The sequence below is a fragment of the Chiloscyllium plagiosum genome, chromosome 18 (genome assembly GCF_004010195.1).
Source record: "Chiloscyllium plagiosum isolate BGI_BamShark_2017 chromosome 18, ASM401019v2, whole genome shotgun sequence".
Lineage (NCBI taxonomy): Eukaryota > Metazoa > Chordata > Chondrichthyes > Orectolobiformes > Hemiscylliidae > Chiloscyllium > Chiloscyllium plagiosum.
In genome coordinates, this window is record NC_057727.1 from 17,007,324 (window position 1) to 17,026,963 (window position 19,640).

Here is a 19,640-nt window from a genome sequence, read left to right on the forward strand (position 1 = left end):
ACCTGTTTTTCTTTATTTTCGGATGCAAGCACGGAATATACTTATCAATTCTGTCCCTTTAACTGGGGACGATCAACACAAACTTGTTATTCCTGTTTCTTGTGATGGAAATTGATGCACGTGGTAATTCTGTCTCCTCAGCTGTCTCTACACATACTAATTGGGTAAACACCATTTATGTCTCCTTATTTAGAAGACTCTGCACACATGCAGTATCATGGTTCATTCAGAGCGCTGAAGAAGAGTCATATCAGACTCAAAATGTTTCTCTCTCTCCACAGACGCTGTGTTCCTGCAGCACTTTATGTTTTTATTTCAGATCCCCAACATCCATCGTACTTTGTTTTTGCTTTATTCGGTTTCCATATTTGGAAGCATGCATGCACTTCAGATTCCCTACAGTGTGGAAACAGACCCTTCAGCCCAACCAGTCCACACTGACCCTCCATAGAGTAACCCACCCAGACCCATTCACCTCTGATTAATGCACCTAACACTATGGGCGATTTAGCATGGCCAATTCACCTGACCTGCACATCTTTGGATTGTGGGAGGAAACCCACGCAGACACTGGGAGAACGTGCAATCTCCACACAGACAATCGCCCAAGGCTGGAATCGAACCTGGGACTCTGGTGCTGTGAGGCAGCAGTGCTAACCACTGAGCCATCGTGCCGCCCTAGCTAATTGTTAATGATTTCTCCTGAACCGAAGGGCCCTGCACACACTCACTGATGGTATCTTCCCGTCTAGAAGGTTGGCACATTTTTAACCAATCTTTCCTCTCAGCTAGACAGCGCCGAATAAAAGCCAAAAGAACTGGGGATGCTGTAAATCAGAATCAAAAATCAAAGTTGCTGGAAAAGCTCAGCAGGTCCGGCAGCATCTGTGCAGAGAAATCAAAGTTAACATTTCGGGTCTGGTCACCCTTCCTCAGAGCTTCTGTTTTTGTTGTTGTACACAGATCTGAATGTGCCCTCAAAACCCGTGTCCTAGTTACGAGAGGGATTATCTACTCTGAAGTATTGATCCCCTTTGCAAGGCTATCCATGTGCACACAATAACACAACTGGGCAGGAATGGTTAGTCTTTATGTTTGAGAATATTACGAAGATTGCTACATTCCTGAACTCTGTCCTAATATAGAATGAGATGTAAAAGGCATTAAATAAAAAGCAGATGAGCCAAGTGCATCGCTCTCTTCTAGTTCTGGTTAGTTTTATTCTGTCTCAACTGCAATTTGTCTGTGTTGCCAGGGCCTTGTTAAACCAGATGTTAAACATCTTTTTCAAGGTACTGTGACAGTGAAGACAACTCCACCAGTTACCGGCAAGCCTGGAACCCATCATAACATCATGACAACAACAATGGATGGTAAATCAGGTGGGAACCTGCTTCATAACTGCTGCAGTAGGATCTATAGAAACCAAACTGTACATAAATATCTTTCACTGACAAGGCTGGCTGCTTCCTGGAATAGGAGAAAGGATGTTCCTGTGTCTGCCAAGCTGTATTTTATACTTATAGGCCTCTGACACACCCTTCCATCAAAAGTGGCACCCAAAATTTTGAAAACCTGCCTATATTAAAACAAGTGCAAAGATGTGCAGGTCAGGTGAATTGGCCATGCTAAATTGCCCATGGTGATAGGTGCATTAGTCAGAGGGAAGTGGGTCTGGGTGGGTTACTCTTCGGAGGGTCAGTGTGGACTGGTTGGGCCAAAGGGCCTGTGTCCACATTGTAGGGAATCTAATCTAATCAAAAACATACATATATGCACACACACACTCTCTCACACTCACTCACTCACACTCACACACACACAATTATCTTATGACTTCCTTTTATTTCAAACTGATTAAAGAATGCTTTGAGAAAGTCCAATGTTTATTTCTAAGCCTGGTAATTGAAGCAGACTGAATCCACAGCCAATTGGGCGACACCCCACACATCGAGCCCTTCAGCTATATCATTTCAAAAACACTTTGCTCAAGTTGGAAGTCTGTATTTGGAAGTGAATCCCAAATTCTTTCGGCATCTTTGACCTACTTTTCCTTTCAAAAAGGTTTACAGCTTTTAAAGTTTCAATCAACTGTCCTCTGATGGCACAGAAAGAGTAAACAATAGGTTTGAATATCTAGCTGGTGCCTCAGTGTGATACAAATGCACAAATTAAGAACAGGATAAGGACATTTAGCCTCTCAAGCCTGCTGTGTTATTCAATAAGATCATGCTGATCAGATGGTGGCTGCAGTTCCATCTTCCTGCCAATTCCAATAATCTTTGATGCACTTTTTAGTCAAGTTTCTATTCTCCTTTGTAATCTTTTTGCCTTTCCCTACCTTTGTCACTTCTAAATCTGACATCCAATGCATGCCTGCCAACATTCCATCGCATGTAAAGTTGCGGTCATCCAAAACTCACACCAAAACCATTCCCCCATCACCCCTATCCACGCTGAACTCTAATCAGCAATGATTCAGTTTTGAAATTCTCATTCTTGTTTGCAAATCCTTTGGCCATCCCCAACTCTGTAATCTCTTTCATGGCCCTATTACCTTCTGAGAAAGCTGTACTCATCCAATCCTGGCCCCTAAAGCATCTTCAATTTCAATTAGTCCACCACAGGCAGCCTAGCATCCAGTTACCAAAACCCTAAACACATGAATTCCCTCGCTAAACCTATCCACTTGCCTCTTTCCTCCTTTCCTTTTGTTCGCCAGCCTTGATATCTCCCTTCTTGGCTTGGTGTCATATCTGGTTGCGTTATGCACCTGTGAAGCTGTGGAACATTTATTTAAAAGATGCTATTTAAATGAAAGTTATTGTTGTTACATTCACCAAAAGTTATACAGTAATCATCTGGGATTCAAGCCAGTTGGATGTCTTTCACTCTAATTAAATTGTAAATCATTTGATTGAGGTACTATTGAGGAAGAAAGAAAGCCTTGATATTGTGTGATAAAGCTAATGAGGTCACTGTGCGTCTTTATTTGTGCATGAATGGAGTTTGTATTTATTGAAAAGAAAAACGATTGGTGTTTAGTTTCGGTTCATTAGCTTGGATATCAGAAAGATATTGTCGTTACTTATTATTTGATGTTGTTGATATTCAAGTGGATTGGCCTTTAGCAATGTTTCCAGAGGGAGTGATAAAAGAGACGTGACTGGGAGAGGTTTTTACTTCTCACTTGGGTGGGGCTTGAGCTGACATAGTATTTAAATTTTAGAGGAGGATTATGTTTTAGGTTTGGGAGGGGCAATGTGGGTACAAGGGGACAATTGTCATAATGGAAAAAGAAGCAGCTTGTTACTGCAGAACCCTGGTAAATACGATACATTCCCAACTCTTAGGTTGTGTGGCTCTGAACAACTTTTATTCTTAAGGGATACAGGTCATGTAAAGCACATTGATACTTGTGAATTGGCAGCCCATATGGTCAGCTTTTGTGGAAAAGTGAATTACTGACCTCACCTTCCCACAGGGAGAGCTGAAGCTTCCTATTGAGTCTGGCACCACTGTTATAGCCAATAGGTTGGAGTGGAGTAGAACTTGCAGCAAAATCTCCATTTTGCACCAAACAGAATCAATTTGTTCTCGACTCATGGTGTGTGGGCCATCACTACAAGTGGGTATTTGCTGCCAAACCCTGAGTAGCTTGCTGAACCATTTTACAGGGCCATTAGGAATTCATAACTGTGAATCTGGAATCATGGATAGGTCAGACATCAGATTTCCTTTGGCCATGGAGCATTGATGAACCAGATGGGTTTTTGTGACAAGCATGGTCATCATTATTGATATCAATATGGTAAGTTCAAATTAATTTAAGTGAAACAATTCAAATGGATCAACAATTGCGGTGGGATTGAATTTATATCCTTGGATCATGTTTCTGGGTTGTACGCCCAGCAATCTATCCTCTAAGTCACCATATTGTTTTGAAGAATCTGCTGGTAATGTCTCCTAATAAAAGGATGGTGGCTTTGACAGCAAAGTGGTAAAGGATAATTCGATATGAAATTTGAGCTTAATATCAATATAAATAATTTATTGCAAGTGAATATATCAGAGCAGTAGAGGTTCACTGCTCTGTGTTTTTTTTCCTAAAAGTAACAAGTGAACATAAAACTAATTAGTTTTGCTCATTGCTGCTAATGTTAACAATTATTCCAGGATTGGGCTGTATTGTATAATGCAGTGAGTATCTTGAAAGGTTAATTGACATTAAAAGATAGGCTCCACCCATCAGAGAAGGCAAGGCGACCTCTGAGTAAGTGGGACTTGAACCCAGGCCTCTTGGTACAGGGGCCTGGGTTCCTGAAGAAGGGCTTATGCCCGAAACGTCGATTCTCCTGTACCCTGGATGCTGCCTGACCTGCTGTGTTGTTCCAGCAACACATTTTCAGCTCTGATCTCCAGCATCTGCAGACCTCACTTTCTCCTCTTGGTACAGGACATTGCAAACATGTCACGAGAGCTCCTCTCTGTTTCAGAGTCTTGGGAGTCTTTCTAACTAGCAATGGTCAAGGATCAACCAATATTCAGTCCTCCTCAGAAGAGACACTGGTCTAACACAACAAGGTGTAGTTAATTACTTGATAGTAACAGGTACAATTTACATTGACTAGTCAGGCATGATTACAAAGATGATCAGGAGCCAGCAATGACATGTTTATTTCCATTGGGACCTTGTAGAGTGCTCTTTTCCACCCAATGACTGTGTAAGATCAGCAGATTGCTAAAAATCACATAACACCAGGTTGTAGTCCTACAGGTTTAATTGGAAGCACTAGCTTTTGGAGCGCTGCTTGTGGAGAACTACTAAAAGGGGATAACAAAATGATCACAAAGTTAAAAACCATGAGAAAATGGGGACTCTTAGGCATCTTTAAAAGTGTGTGCAGGTAAATTGCCTGCCCCTTCCCCCTGTCAACTGTTGAAACCATTCAAAGGGGATTGGACGGGGTTGGGTTGGGTAGTGCTAGCCAGATATGGCATTTTTCAAATTTTAATTTTAATTTTTAATTTTAACTTCTCACCTAATCCACACATCCTTAAATGAGTTACGTTCACCCTCAGGAAAATGTACAGCACACAGCCAGGCCATTTGACCCATGATACCTGTGCTAGTCCTTTGCTGGAGTTTTCCAATTGGGCCAAGCGACCCGCTTTTTTTCTGTAGGCCAGCCAATATTTCTTTCTGAAGTAAATGGCAATGTTAGTGTTTGTCATAATAATGGAGTGTGGAAATTAAATTCATTTTCATGCAGGAAATGAGAGAATTGAATGTCTGCACGCTCCTTTAAGTAGTTAGGAATGAAAAGAAGCTGCAATTGGAAAGTTGAAATGGTTACAATCATTAACATAACTCAAAAACACATGTTTTAAAGTGAATTCTTTGCAAAGAGTTGCTAGCAGCTCCCTGGAGATGGCCAGACTTTTACTGCCTGTCTGGATATAGGCTGGCCAGGGGATAGGTGTGGAGAAAGAAAGTTCAGCCATTTCCGGGCAATAGAATTAAGTCTGTCTGAACGAAGTGAAACTAAAGACCTGGCTGAAACACTTCCAATGTCGTAGAGAGAACCTGAAAACAACACAGAGTTTGACTGTCACATCAAGCTTCCCATGCTTTCCTTTCTAAACTAACATGATTATAATTGAGACAGTGTTGTAAAGTCTGGAAAATGTCTGAGATCTTTGATGCTTAGAGACAGGGGAAGTCAGTGTCTCGTATCACCTGCCTTGGCTATTTTGTAATTCCATTCAAAGTTCCTTCGGCGTGACTGGGTCAGTTTCCCAATGGCATTGTGAATCTACCTACAACAAATGGAATGCAGTGGTTTAAGAAGGCAGCTCACCAACGCTTTCTCAAGGGCAAATAGGAAGGAGCAATAAATGCTGGCCTACATCCTGTGAGTGAATTAAACAATTGCCCTCCCCCCCTCTTTGGAACTGCCTAGGGTGAAGCTAGCCTACCTAGCCTGGCCATTGATGAATATCCTAGGGTCTCTCAACAGCAACCTGCAAACTTTGGAAGCTTTAAAACATAGGAGCAGAAATAGGCCGTTCAACCCATTGAGAGGCAGAGCAGATTCAATGAGGTCGTGATTAATCTATAATCCCCAACTCCACATTCCTGCCTTTTCCCTATAACCCTCAATTCCCTTACTGATTAAAAATCTGAGAATTGAATATAAGTCATGACCCAGCCCTCTGCCATAAAGAATTACATAGATTCATTACCCTCAGAGAAGAAATTCTAGCTCACCTCAGTCTTAAAGACTTGTTAACTCTGGCTGTAGATGGGACCCTTTGTAATTAGAGATCCACAAGACATGGCTAAACATTTATTTTATTGTTCTGACATTTATTACAAAATGTCAGAACATTCTAAACCAGCATTAACAATGGTAGGCACAGTTCTGTCTAACTCAACACCAACTTATATTTATTTAATGCCTTTAGCATAATGAAATATCCCAAGGTGCTTTGCAGGAGCATTATGAAAAGAAGAGGACATTGAGCTACATAAGGAGGTAATCACAGGTCAGGTAACCAATAGGTCCCTGGAGAGAAAAAATTGAGAAAGAGAGGTGCACGGTGGATTGTCCAGTGCTTAAGGTGTTTGCAACCAAAGGCATGGCCACCAATGGGAGAGGTCAGGAGGTTAATTGAGTGATGAGTGTCGACTATGAAACTGAAAAGGAAAGCAACTTCCTCACTCCTACGTGAATAGTGAAACAGACAGGAATCACTTATACGAGCACACAGGGTGATTCTGCTACCTATTACTTCCATTCTGAACAGCAGTCACTGGACCTGAAATGTTAACTCTGATTTCTCCCTATAGACCAGCTGAGATTTTCCTGCAACTTCTGTTTTCGTTTCTGGTTTCCAGTATCCACAGTTTATTTTCGGTTTTTCTTTCCCCTATTAATCCTTCTTCTAAACTCTATACCAGGCAACAACAACAAAAGGGCACAGACTACCAGACTTCTAAACAAATCTTCTTTATGTATCTTTTCAACTCTCCGAATGCTGTCATGTTTGTCCTCGCCATCCCCCATGCTCCACATTAGTCCACATTAGAGTCAGGCAAGTTGTTTTATTGCAATTAAGGCTGCAAGGTACAGGGAGGATGGTCCACTGCTTAGGATCTTTGCAACCAAAGGCATGGACACCATCAGAGTCAGGCAGGTTGTTTTATTGCAAGTGAATATATCAGAGCAGTAGAGGTTCACTGCTCTGTGTTTTTTTTCCTAAAAGTAACAAGTGAACATAAAACTAATTAGTTTTGCTCATTGCTGCTAATGTTAACAGTTATTCCAGGAGTGGGCTGTATTGTATAATGCAGTGAGTATCTTGAAAGGTTAATTGACATTAAAAGATAGGCTCCACCCATCAGAGAAGGCAAGGCGACCTCTGAGTAAGTGGGACTTGAACCCAGGCCTCTTGGTACAGGGGCCTGGGTTCCTGAAGAAGGGCTTATGCCCGAAACGTCGATTCTCCTGTTCCCTGGATGCTGCCTGACCTGCTGTGTTGTTCCAGCAACACATTTTCAGCTCTGATCTCCAGCATCTGCAGACCTCACTTTCTCCTCTTGGTACAGGACATTGCAAACATGTCACGAGAGCTCCTCTCTGTTTCAGAGTCTTGGGAGTCTTTCTAACTAGCAATGGTCAAGGATCAACCAATATTCAGTCCTCCTCAGAAGAGACACTGGTCTAACACAACAAGATGTAGTTAATTACTTGATAGTAACAGGTACAATTTACATTGACTAGTCAGGCATGATTACAAAGATGATCAGGAGCCAGCAATGACATGTTTATTTCCATTGGGACCTTGTAGAGTGCTCTTTTCCACCCAATGACTGTGTAAGATCAGCAGATTGCTAAAAATCACATAACACCAGGTTGTAGTCCTACAGGTTTAATTGGAAGCACTAGCTTTTGGAGCGCTGCTCTTTCATCAGGAGGTTCACCTGATGAACCACCTGATGAAGGAGCGTCGCTCCGAAAGCTAGTGCTTCCAATCAAACCTGTTGGACTATAACTTGGTGTTGAGTGATTTTTAACTTTGTACACCCCAGTCCCGACACAGCACCTCCAAATCATGATCAGCAGATTGGTGGAACTTAATGCAGCTTTAAAATCAGCTCTTTGAGAACTGTTATCTCAGACTCCACTGACTATCTTTAAGATGTTGCTTGGTAAAATTGCAAGTATTTTTTTAAATGAAAGAACATTGAAGATTGTTTGAAAGCTGAATGTATTTGGAAATGATTCCTGTCTGGAAGATTGGCAGCGGAATAAGGTGGAAGGGTCAACATTGTAAGCAATTCTATTCATGAAACGCAAGGGAAAGGGTACTTTTTATTAAAGTGAAGAGTGACAAGTCTGTGAAAAAACAACATAAGGTTGAAAAGATGAGTAGAAAAGAATTAAAGCAGTGCTCATTCCTAACAGCTTTCAAGATGTACCGAGAGCACATGGACTGCAGTGGTTTGAGAAGGCAGCTCAGTACCACCTTCATAAGGGTAATTAGTGATAGCAATAGTTACTGGTGTAGTCAGTGACAATCACATGGCATGTATTAGTGAATAAAAGAAACTAACACCAAGCCTGGATTTCAAAAGCCAAAAAAAAGGAACAGGACAGAAAAGCTCTGAGGATTTCTTTTTTTTATGAGGTTCTTGGAAAATGTAAGTTATCGCATGCAACTATTTAATAACATATTGACTCTTCTGCACTTGAATGTAATACTAGACCAGAAGATTAATTCCATCCTAAATGATTCTGGACAAGATAACAGAATAGGAGCCTGTTGTGACAGAGTTTAGGAATTTAGCATAAACTGCAATTTTGTCCATGAAAGGTGCAGATATATATAGGCTGACAAAAATAAATGTGATGAAACATTATTATCAATGCTGCTGGACTCAAATTGGCCAACATTTCACAGTATCTGCTGGAACTTGTGATTGGCTGCACTTTTCTTTTACACTCTGTCAGCAATTGGGTAGAAATGGTTTGGGTAAAGTGATTCAGACTACTTGATCACATAGAAAATAAACACTGACTGGTTGGGCCAAAAGACCTGTTTCTGTGTAACCTTTATGCTAGACTGTTCCTTCAGACGTGATGGCTCATTTTCACATTTTTTTAAGGTGGGAGGGTAATAGTGAAGGATTATTTTTCATTCTTTGGAAGTGAGAATTTCAGACCAGCAGTATTGCTCATCTCTAATTCTGGGAGAAGGTAATTGCAATACAATCGGATATTAAAAAGAGGATGATATAATTTACGATGGGGTCTGACATCACTAGGAGAAATTGAGAGAGTCATGAGCAGTAACCTGCGATATATTTTCATAAATAAAGGTGTTGCAGTAAATCAAGAGAGGGAGAGCCTTACTCAAGGGTAAGAAACAAGAAACTTCAGAGTGAATGTCTAGGCTAACCCTAACCCTAATGCAAATGCCAAACATACAAAGGAGAAATATCTAACTGCTGTAAACTCCCAATACCTGGCACACATGGGGAATGGCATGTGTGTGTGTGTGTGTGTGTGTTGTGTGTGTGTGTGTGTGTGTGTGTGTGTGTGTGTGTGTGTGTGTGTGTGTGGTGTGTGTGTGTGTGTGTGTGTGGTGTGTTGTGTGTGAAGGTAGAATGTTGGTAACGTTACTGGACTAATAATTATGAGGTTGAGATTAATACTGCAGAGAGAAATGTTCTAGGCTACACTTCTACCTTTGTCCTTCTCAGCAGTAATGATTGTGGCCATATTCATTGTTATTGAAGGAGACTTGACAAATTAGATTACTTACAGTGTGGAAACAGGCCCTTCGGCCCAATAAGTCCACACCGACCCTCCGAAGAGCAACTCACCCCGCTACATTTACCCCTTCACCTAACACTATGGGCAACTTAGCATGGCCAATTCACCTAACCAACTCATTTTTGAACTGTGGGAGGAAACTGGAGTACCCAGAGGAAACCCACGCAGACACAGGGCGAATGTGCAAACTCCATACAGACAGTTGCCTGAGGTGGGAATTGAACCCGGGTCTCTGGTGCTGTGAGACAGCAGTGCTAACCACTGTGCCACCGTGCATCTTATAGAATGTGTTTTTTTTTCTTAGAAAGGAAACACCAGGGTGGCCAGTGACAAGCAGTGCCCTTTCCAGATTATATTTTTTTTATAAACCCCACACTACCGCTAACTGCGGTCATGCTTAGAATGAGTGTTGTTTTGAGTTGTGTTTCACCCAGTCAATTCACACCCACCTACCTTTAAAAGTGAAGGCACATTAGGACCTGTAATGGAGCGATTAGCAAACCAAATCACTCCACTGATCTTTCAGAAACTAATATTATAATATATTTTACATAAAGTGACATCGTACAAGTCCTTTCTTTTGTCATGATTTTCATTTTGACACCTGTCAATCATATATTAAAAGTTCTGTGAAAATTCTGCACTGTTGTAACTTCCTGTTGACATCTATTAGTAAACTCCTCCCTTAGCTACACTTCTTCATATTCAAATTTATTTTAATTTAAGTAAATTAATTCCACAAAACCAATGCTGTCATGTATGGCTGAAATAATTCATCCTCAGCCTTGGTCCTCCCAAATGTGACTTTATTTTCTTAATAAGTTCGTAATACCTTCGTAAGACATAACATCAAAACGACTTTCATTGGGCAGAGCATTGAGTATAGGAGATGGGATGGCTTGTTGCAGCTGTACAACACAGTGGTAAGGCCACATTTGGAGTATTTCATACAGTTTTCAAAGCCCTACTATAGAAAGGATATAATTAATCTACAAAGAGTGTAGCAAAGATTTACTAGGACGCTACTGGGACCAGAAGGTTTGAGTTATAAGGAGAGGTTGGATAGGCTGGGACTTTATTTTCCCTGGAGTGTAGGAGACTGAGGGGTGACCTTCTGGAGGTCTATAATATCTTGAGAGGCATAGATAAGGTAGATAGGCAACAGCTTTTTCCCATTGTGGGGAATCTAAAACTAGAGGGCATAGGTTTAACGTGAGAGAGGAGAGATACAAAAAGGTTCAAAGGGGCAATTCTTTCACACAGAAGGTGTTGAGTGTCTGGAATGGGCTGCCCGAGATAGCGGTGGAAGCGAGTACAATTTCATTATTTAAGAAACATTTAGACAGGTACATGGATGGCATAGGTATAGAGGGATATGGACCAAACGCAGGCATATGAGACTAGTTTAATTATGAAAAATGGGCGGCATGGACAGGTTGGGCCGAAGGGCCTGTTTCCATGCTATAGACCTCGATGACTCTAATTAAAACGGTTGTTGATAATCAAGACAAAATTAGGGAAGTTTTGTCTTGAGTAATTGGGATAATTTATAAAATGCTCTTAGCTTGCTTTCTCCTGGACCTGAAATGCCATAAAGAATGTGACCATAAGAAACAGGAATAGGAGGAGGCTGATCGACCCCTTGAACCGGCTCCACCATGAAATAAGGTCACGGCCGGTCCGACATTTCCACTTTCCTGCATTATCTTTGTAACTCTTCATTCCCCAACACACAAAGAATCAATCTATCTCAGCCTTAAATATACACAAGGACTCTGCCCCATTGTTCCCTGTGGCAAGGAGTTCTGAGGGCTGACAATACTCTGAGAGAAGAAATTCCTTCTTGTCTCAGTCTTAAATTGGCACCGTTTTATTCTGAGACTATGTCCTTTAGTCCTGGACTCTCCTATAGGGGAAACATCCTCTCAGCATTTACTCTGTCAAGCCCCCCTTAAGAACGTTTTATGTTTTACTGAGATCACCTCTTATTCTTTGAAACTCCAGTGAGCTGAGTCCTAACTTGTTCAGCCTTTGTTCATAAACAATCCCTCTGTCTCATGGATCATCCTCGTCAACCGTCTTTGAACTGCCTCCAATCATTCAGTGTGCTTTGGTTCCTTTTTCCAAGAATTTACCAAATCGATGGAATCTCCCTAATTTTTAATTGACTTATCAAGTAAGCAAACGCCCACTTTCTAATCTGCAGCTGGATCTATAGCTCAACGTTTGTTCCAACAATACGCAATAAATATACCTCCCATTTTAAAGAAATATGTGCTCGATTTTGTGGATGTGTTGAGCTAGATTTTGTTGTAGGAATAAAGGTGAGGCTATCAGTGTTCATTGTTACTTAAAAAAATCAGTGTGTTGCTTCCAGAATCCACATACACACAGGAACATGTAGAAAGTAGGAAGTCTGAGTTGTCCTACTTTCACGGAAAGGACTCTTCTGGATCAGTGGTAGTGTCCCTACCCCTGGACCAGGAACACTGAGTTCAAGTCCCACCTGATCCAGAGAATGTACCAACAGCTCTGAACAGTTCTGTTAGAGTCCTTGATAAAAGGTATCATAGCAAAGCACTTGGAAAATAATAATAGGATTGGACATAGTCAGTGTGCATTTACAAAAGACAGAAATTGTGCTTGATTGGAATTCTTTAAGGATGTAACTTGTAGAGTTGATAAGATGGGGAAGCCAGTGGATGTGGTTTATCTGGACCAAGTGCCACATAAGAGATTAGGAGAAATTGAGGACTGCAGATGCTGGAGATCAGAGCTGAAAAATGCATTGCTGGAAAAGCGCAGCAGGTCAGGCAGCATCAAAGGAGCAGGAGAATCAACGTTTCGGGCATAAGCCCTTCTTCAGGTCGGGCTTATGCCCGAAACGTCGATTCTCCTGCTCCTTTGATGCTGCCTTACCTGCTGCGCTTTTCCAGCAACACATTTTTCAGCCCACATAAAAGATTAGTAAAACTAAAGCACATGGGATTGGGGGTAGAGTATTAAAATGGTAGGCAGACAGGAAATAAAGAGTAGGAATAAACAAGTCTTTTTCTGAATGGCAGCCAGTGACCAGTAGGATACTACAAGGATCACTGGTAGGACTTCAGCTGTTCACAATATATATTAATGATTTAGATGAGGGTATTAAATGTAATCTCTTCAAATTTGCAGATGACACAAAGGTAAGTAGGAGGGTGAGCAGAGTTGCTTCAACGTGTTTTGGACAGGGTGAGTGATTGGGTAAATGCAAACCAGGTGCAGTATAATGTGGATAAATGTGAGGTTATCCACTTTGGGAGCAAATATAGCAAGGTAGATTATTATCTAAATGGCTATAAATTGAGACATAAGAATGTGCAACGAGTCCTGGGTGTCCTTAAATATCTGAATTTAGGTGGAGCAGACAGAGGGCGGTGCCGAGTTGGAAGGTTGGATCTAGGATGAGGTTGTGGGGAGAGGAGATAAGGAAACTGGTGAAATCGGCATTGATGCTGTGTGGTTAGAGGGTCACAAGGCAGATGATGAGGCGTTCTTCCTCCAGGCATTCAGGTGGCTTGCATATGGTGGTGGAGGAAGCCCAGGACATGCATGTCCTTGGCGGAGTAGGAGGGGTGTTGTAGTGGTCGGCCACAGGGCGGTGGGGTTGTTTGGTGAGTGTGTCCCAGAGATGTTCCCTGAAGTGTTCCATGAGTTGGTGTCTTGTCTCCCCAGTGTAGAGGAGACCACATTGAGAGCAACGAACCCTCTTGAACTGTTCTAACTGTCCATCTTCCTTCCCACCTATCCGCTCAATCCTCCCCTCTGACCTATCACTATCACTCCCACCTGCATCTGCCTAAACCTTCCCAGCTACCTTCCCCCTCCCCATCCCATCCTCCTATTTATCTCTCAGACCCCTTCCCCTCCCCACATTCCTGATGAAGGGCTTATGCCAGAAATGTCAATTCTCCTGCTCCTCAGATGCTGCCTGACTAGCTGTGCTTTTCTAATACCACACTTTTGAACTCTGATCTCCAGCGTCTACAGTCCTCACTTTCTCTCAAAGATAGGACTCCTATAATTAATAACAACTTGGGTAGTGTTGTAGAACAGAGGGACTGAGGGGTGCAGGTACATAATTCTTTTGAAGTATGTGTACATATAGACAGGCTGGCTAAAAAGATATTTGGCACACTTGCCTTCATTACTCAGTCCTTTGGGTTTAGGAGTTGGGAGGTCATGTTGAGGTTGTACAGGACATTGGTGAGACCTATTCTGGAAGACTGAGCCTAGTTATAGAAAGGATATTATCAAGCTGGAGAGCGTTCAGAAGATATTTACCAGGATGTTGCCGGGTATGGAAGTTTTGAGTTACAAAGAAAGGCTGGATAGCTGGGACTTCTTCACTGGAGCATAAGAGGTTGAGAGGCGACCTAATAGAAGTTTATAAAATAATGAGATGTATAGACAGAGTTAATGGTAGGTGTCTTTTCCCTAGGATGGGGAATTTCAAGACGAGGGGGCACTAGGGTGAGAGGAGAGAGATTTTTAAAAAAAATGAGAGGCAATCTTTTTTACACACAGGGAGGTTTGTGTGTGGAATGAACTTCCTGAGGAAGTGGTGGATGCAGGTACAATTACAATGTTTAACAGACATTTAGATAGGTACATGAGTAGGAAAGATTTGAAGGGATATGGGCCAGGAGCAGATAGGTGAGACTGGTTTAGTTTGGGATTCTGTTTGGCATGGACTGTTTGGACTAAAGGGCCTGTTTCTGTGCTGAATGACTCTATGATTCTATGACTCTATAAGTAATAGAAAAAGTCAGCAAAATCTAGTGGTGAATATTTTATCATGTGCTCACATACAGACTGTGAATTTATTTATCTCGGATTTCCTTTCCATATTGGTTTTCATGCTTTTATTTATATTTGCTTAGTTATCTGGGCTTCCCTTTTCAGAGGTTGTCACCTTCAACTCCTCCTCATGTCACATATTATTGCAGCTTGGGAAGGTATTGCCATTCCTTCATTCTTACTGGGTCTGAGACCTTGAACTCCACGACTAACAGCACTGTGGTGGCAGCTCCATTGGATGGACTGCAACTGTTCAAGTAGAGGATTCACTATGACCTTCCTTGGAACAATTAGAAATGAGCAGACACATGAAACCCTTGCTAACGATATGTCAATGAAAGGAAACTTTCAAGTTCAAATTTACAAGTCTGAGATCAAAGGCCAAATTGAGAGCTGTCTCCTTCTCTTTATCTCCCTTCTTGACCTGTTGGCACTCACTCAGGCTGAGATATGAGGCAGAAATTTCCCTTCCCTGGCGGTGGTGAGAGGAGGCGAAAAGAGGAAATAACTGGGAGAATGTGCCCTTGAGAAAAGCTCACCCCCTTCTCACCACCTTTATAATTAGGTTCTGAACAAGAAGATCCTCAACTTGTGAGCAGTCAATAAATGGCCACTTAAGGACCTTGAATTGCAACCCCCTCCCAATGCCTTTTATCCCACGGGCAGTAAAAGGTGTCTAGTTACCCAAGAGGGAAACTGTGGCAACCTGATGGCCAAGTTAGTGGCGGACCTCCAGTTGCTCAAATCTGGGGGCATTCACAGACACAGATCACAGGCAAGGGAGTGGTGTCTGAAAGCCACCTCTGAATCCCCACGTCCCCCCAAGTTGCTTCCCCCTCCCTATCCCAACCCCCCACCTCCACCTTACAAAATAAATTGATACAGTGAACCCAGAATGGGACTGTGGCAGTGGTGACGAGGAGGCAGCTGGCACAGGGGCGAGCACAGGGACCTGGCATCAGCTGCTACATTGGCAGAGGTGGCATCAGCAAGACAGCCCTGGTGGCAAAAGATGGTCCATGAAGAGCAGTGACTTCAGCATTGGTTGGGTCTAGCTCTGGAGGCGAGGAAGCCATGGTGGAAAAGTTATGGAACTCTCTTTAAGCTTTTTTGCTTTTCTTTTTTTAACTATTCCCAAGCTTTTCAAAATGACACCGGACCATGGCAACAGTGGAAGCTTTTCACAAGATTTTAACTGTATTTTTCTCTGTATAATACACTTGACAATAAATAAAATAATTCACTCATTCATTCAAGAAGAAAAACGGAGTTGACTTTCTCACCATGAGCTCCCTCGATGAGTAGGCCGCAAGTTGCAGAAGAACCAGAATCTGCTGGACCTCTGATTGGCTAGTCTGATGATCCAGGTCACCAGTGTGGAGACCTGTGATAGGGTGAAATGCTTGCCCTCAGTTTCATGCCAAATTGCTTTGTGGTTCAGTGAGTTATCCTGTTGATGAGGGTGCAGCATCAGCCCCCTACACTGAGAGAATGATCAGACACTCAGACCCCTGCACCATCTCAGTGCCCTTTACTATCCTAACATAGTGTGAGTCTATGCAGTGAGTGTTGGCAAGGTGGTTGTTTAGGGTAATACCAGAGCCAGGCCTCAACATGCTTGATTGTACAATTGATTATCCTGTGCTGTAATGCTGTATGTCTTGGTGCCAGTAAGTCTTGGACTGAACCCAATGTCCGCACAGACGTATTCCAGCAAGGTTAGAAACTGGGTGTGGACACAAGAAGCAGTTGAGGTGGGTGACTAAGAAGAGCTCACACAGCACATTCTGGGTTTTTCTCAGTTTTTACCAATCTGTATGACTTAGTTAAGCAGCTACCCATTCGAATTGACTGCTGTCAAGGTTAATTGGTTGTTAACATACATTGATGAGCCTTCAAGTTTGCTTCTGATTATTAAGTATGTAACCTGCCTGAAGTAGAGACCATGTAGGAGGAAATCAAACCTACATATCATGAAAGGACATTTTTATTAATCAAGGGGACAATGATGGGGGCTGATCAGGTTCGAACAGCCACTCAGAGATTGAAAGGGATGGTCAGAAGAGGGTTGGTGGAGTATAGCAGAAGTAGAGGAACACACAGAGATATGGGGAGGATATAAAGCAGTGAAACTTACTTTGAATTGATTGAGCGAAGAGCTAGCACCGGCATAGTGGGTCAAATGGCCTCCTGTTGTGTTAGAAACTGGTGTGATTTTCTGTTATCACTGGGATCATACATCATGGACAGACCTGGGGGTCCCGACAACAGACTGGAAGCAGGCTGTGATCCCTCTTGGCCTGTTAGTGTGAACTACGCCTACATTTTACAGTGGAAGATGGCGGTGGGGTGTCATTTCTCCGGTAACCTTCATTTTAAAGTCACCGGAAGTCACTGCCACCAGAAATCTCGAGGAGACCCCGCAGGTTAATAGTCTCAATAGTGCCTCCAGGACAGATGGCCATTACTGGGACCACACCTGGAAGAAGAGGTCACCATGAAAGAAAGCCACACTCCCAATCAGCTCAGTAGGAGATGGGGGCACTCGGACCATCAGGTGGTTCACAGAAGGGAACTGGGTGATGGTGTTATTGGTAACAGCCTGTGGTGTGTTGTTTGTCACCATCAAATTGGACTCAAAATCCCACCCACTGGGAATCAAAGAATGTCTGAATAGAGGGGGGTATCCCTCTCCTATTCCACTGGGAGACAACCGACAAACATCTGGAGGACTGCAGTGTGGCAGAGGGCTCGCCCCACCCGTAGAAATACACCAGCAGCAGCATGAGCAGGCCCTTATTTGGCCACTGGATTGCCTCAATTGGCTTTCAGTAGGGCAGGCCTACCTCCACCTCTGTGGCATTGGCAAAGTGACATGGCAAAGGAAGAGACTCCAGCCTCTGCCAATTCTTGCTGTTTTACAGGACCCATCATGCCAGCCCATCCCATCACAGCCGATAAACCTCATCAGGATGGTCTAGTTTGGGTTTGGAGCCATGCTGTCTCCATGACAACCAGGCTCCAAGGCCATCAGAAGAGGGTCTCTCAGACAATTTGTCACTTTCTCCTTCAGTTGCACGGCATGTGATGGAATTTCAAATCCCACTTTTCTAAAGCCCAGTACAATCTGCTGGCTGAACCTCACAGTGTTCCTATCAGGATGAGATGTTTGTCTCAATCTCTCCTAATATTAATGCATTTGCACCGAGTAGCTAGTTTCCTCATATATTTTTGCAATTGGAATGAATGAGAGGTCTTTTTCTTAATCATTCATGGGATGTGGGTGTCACTGACTGGCAGCATTTATTACCCGTCCTGAGTTGCCCTTGAATAGGTGGTGGTGAGCTACCTTGTTGAATCGCTGCATGTTTGTCAGCTCAAAGTTCTAGTAACACAGAGCAACCCTTGAATCCCTGGGTCATGTGGCTAAGAACCTGCCTTTTCAGCATTTGACTGAGCCTTTTCCCTTGTAGTGTAGCTGCTCAATTTGGAAAATCTACATCCATGAGTGAACGTTCAACTAAGACAAGCCCAGCAAAGGGATCTGTGAATAGGGAAAGCTGAGAGTAAAGTGTGTGACAGTCATCATCATTGTGATGCTGAGTTTTGTAAAATAGGATTAGCCAAGAAGAACAATTCCTGTAGACACAGAGCAGGTGCAGCCATGCAAGCATCCTGCTGCACCTCATAAGAGGGGCTAAGATTTCCAATCTCTTTCCGAGTCTCGGAAGCCAAATTCTTGACATCTGATCTTCCCTGGGTGGCTGTGTTAAAGCGATCCCTTTAATTGAGAGAATGTTGTTTCAGTCATGAAGGAATGTGTCCCACTAGAATAATTCTCCCCTTGCTTTTTCCTTATAATGCTGAAATCAGCAGATTGGAAATCTGATAACCAAAATACCACTCAAAAATGTATGTATTTTTTGTTCTTCTGTGAAGCATGGATGTTGCTGGCTAGGCCAGCATTTGTTGAGCATGTCATTAGAACAGATCATAACCCTACGTCATCTATGGACATATTGAACTTTTAATCGCAATGTGTTTTTTCCGTTTCTGAAAAAAAGAGGGGATACAGGCTAAAGAATGCTGCAAATGTAATTCATTGGCTGTCTGAACAGAAATCCTGCAACGTTACATCTGGATGCATGAAAGTAACTTCAAAGAGAAATATCCACTACAAACTGACTATTAATCTGAGTTTCTCAGAGTGTGAATGTGTTGGAAGAAAAGACAACAGTGTCAATGAGCATCTTCATCTTCTTAAGGATATGCAATGACAGGGGTTAAAAGCAGTTGCTACCCTAGTCTGTGTTTGCAAGTGAGCTGATTTGCTTGTGTATGCTAGCAGCTGAGTTAGTCATGTAGAATCCCTACAGTGTGGAAACAGGCCCTTCAGCCCAACTAGTCCACACTCACCCTCCAAAGAATAATCCACCCAGACCCATTCCCCTGACTAATGCACCTAACCTATATATCCCTGAACACAGTGGGTAATTTAGCATGGCCAATTCACTAACTTGCATGTCTTTAAATTGAGGGAGGAAGCCCACGCAGACACAGGGAGAATGTGCAGACTATGCATAGACAGTCGCCTGAGGCTGGAATCAAACCTTGGTCCCTGGCGCTGTGAGGCAGCAGTGCTAACCACTGAGCCACCGTGCCACATGTGCTGGTCACAGGCCTCCAGTCTGAAAAACAACCCTCCACCACCACCCTCTGTCTTCTACCTTTGAGCAAGTTCTGTATCCAAATGGCTAGTTCTCCCTGAGATCCATGAGATCTAATCTTGCTAATCAGTCTCCCATGGAGAACCTTGTCGAACGTCTTACTGAAGTCCATATAGATCACATCTACTGCTCTGCCCTCATCAATCTTCTTTGTTACTTCTTCAAAAAACTCAATCAGGTTTGTGAGACATGATCTCCCACGCACAAAGCCATGTTGACTATCCCGAATCAG

The 19,640-nt window shown here is 42.7% G+C and overlaps 1 protein-coding gene across 4 annotated transcripts in view; it reads left to right on the forward strand.

Moving 5' to 3' along the window:
- LOC122558887 (proline-rich transmembrane protein 3) overlaps positions 1-19,640 on the forward strand; it is a 99,024-nt gene that overhangs the window by 49,787 nt on the left and 29,597 nt on the right. For all 4 annotated transcript variants that reach the window (XM_043707801.1, XM_043707800.1, XM_043707799.1 and 1 more), the window contains one exon: positions 1,293-1,382. In XM_043707801.1, the coding sequence (XP_043563736.1) occupies positions 1,293-1,382 (90 nt within the window). The remainder of the gene's footprint in view (positions 1-1,292; positions 1,383-19,640) is intronic.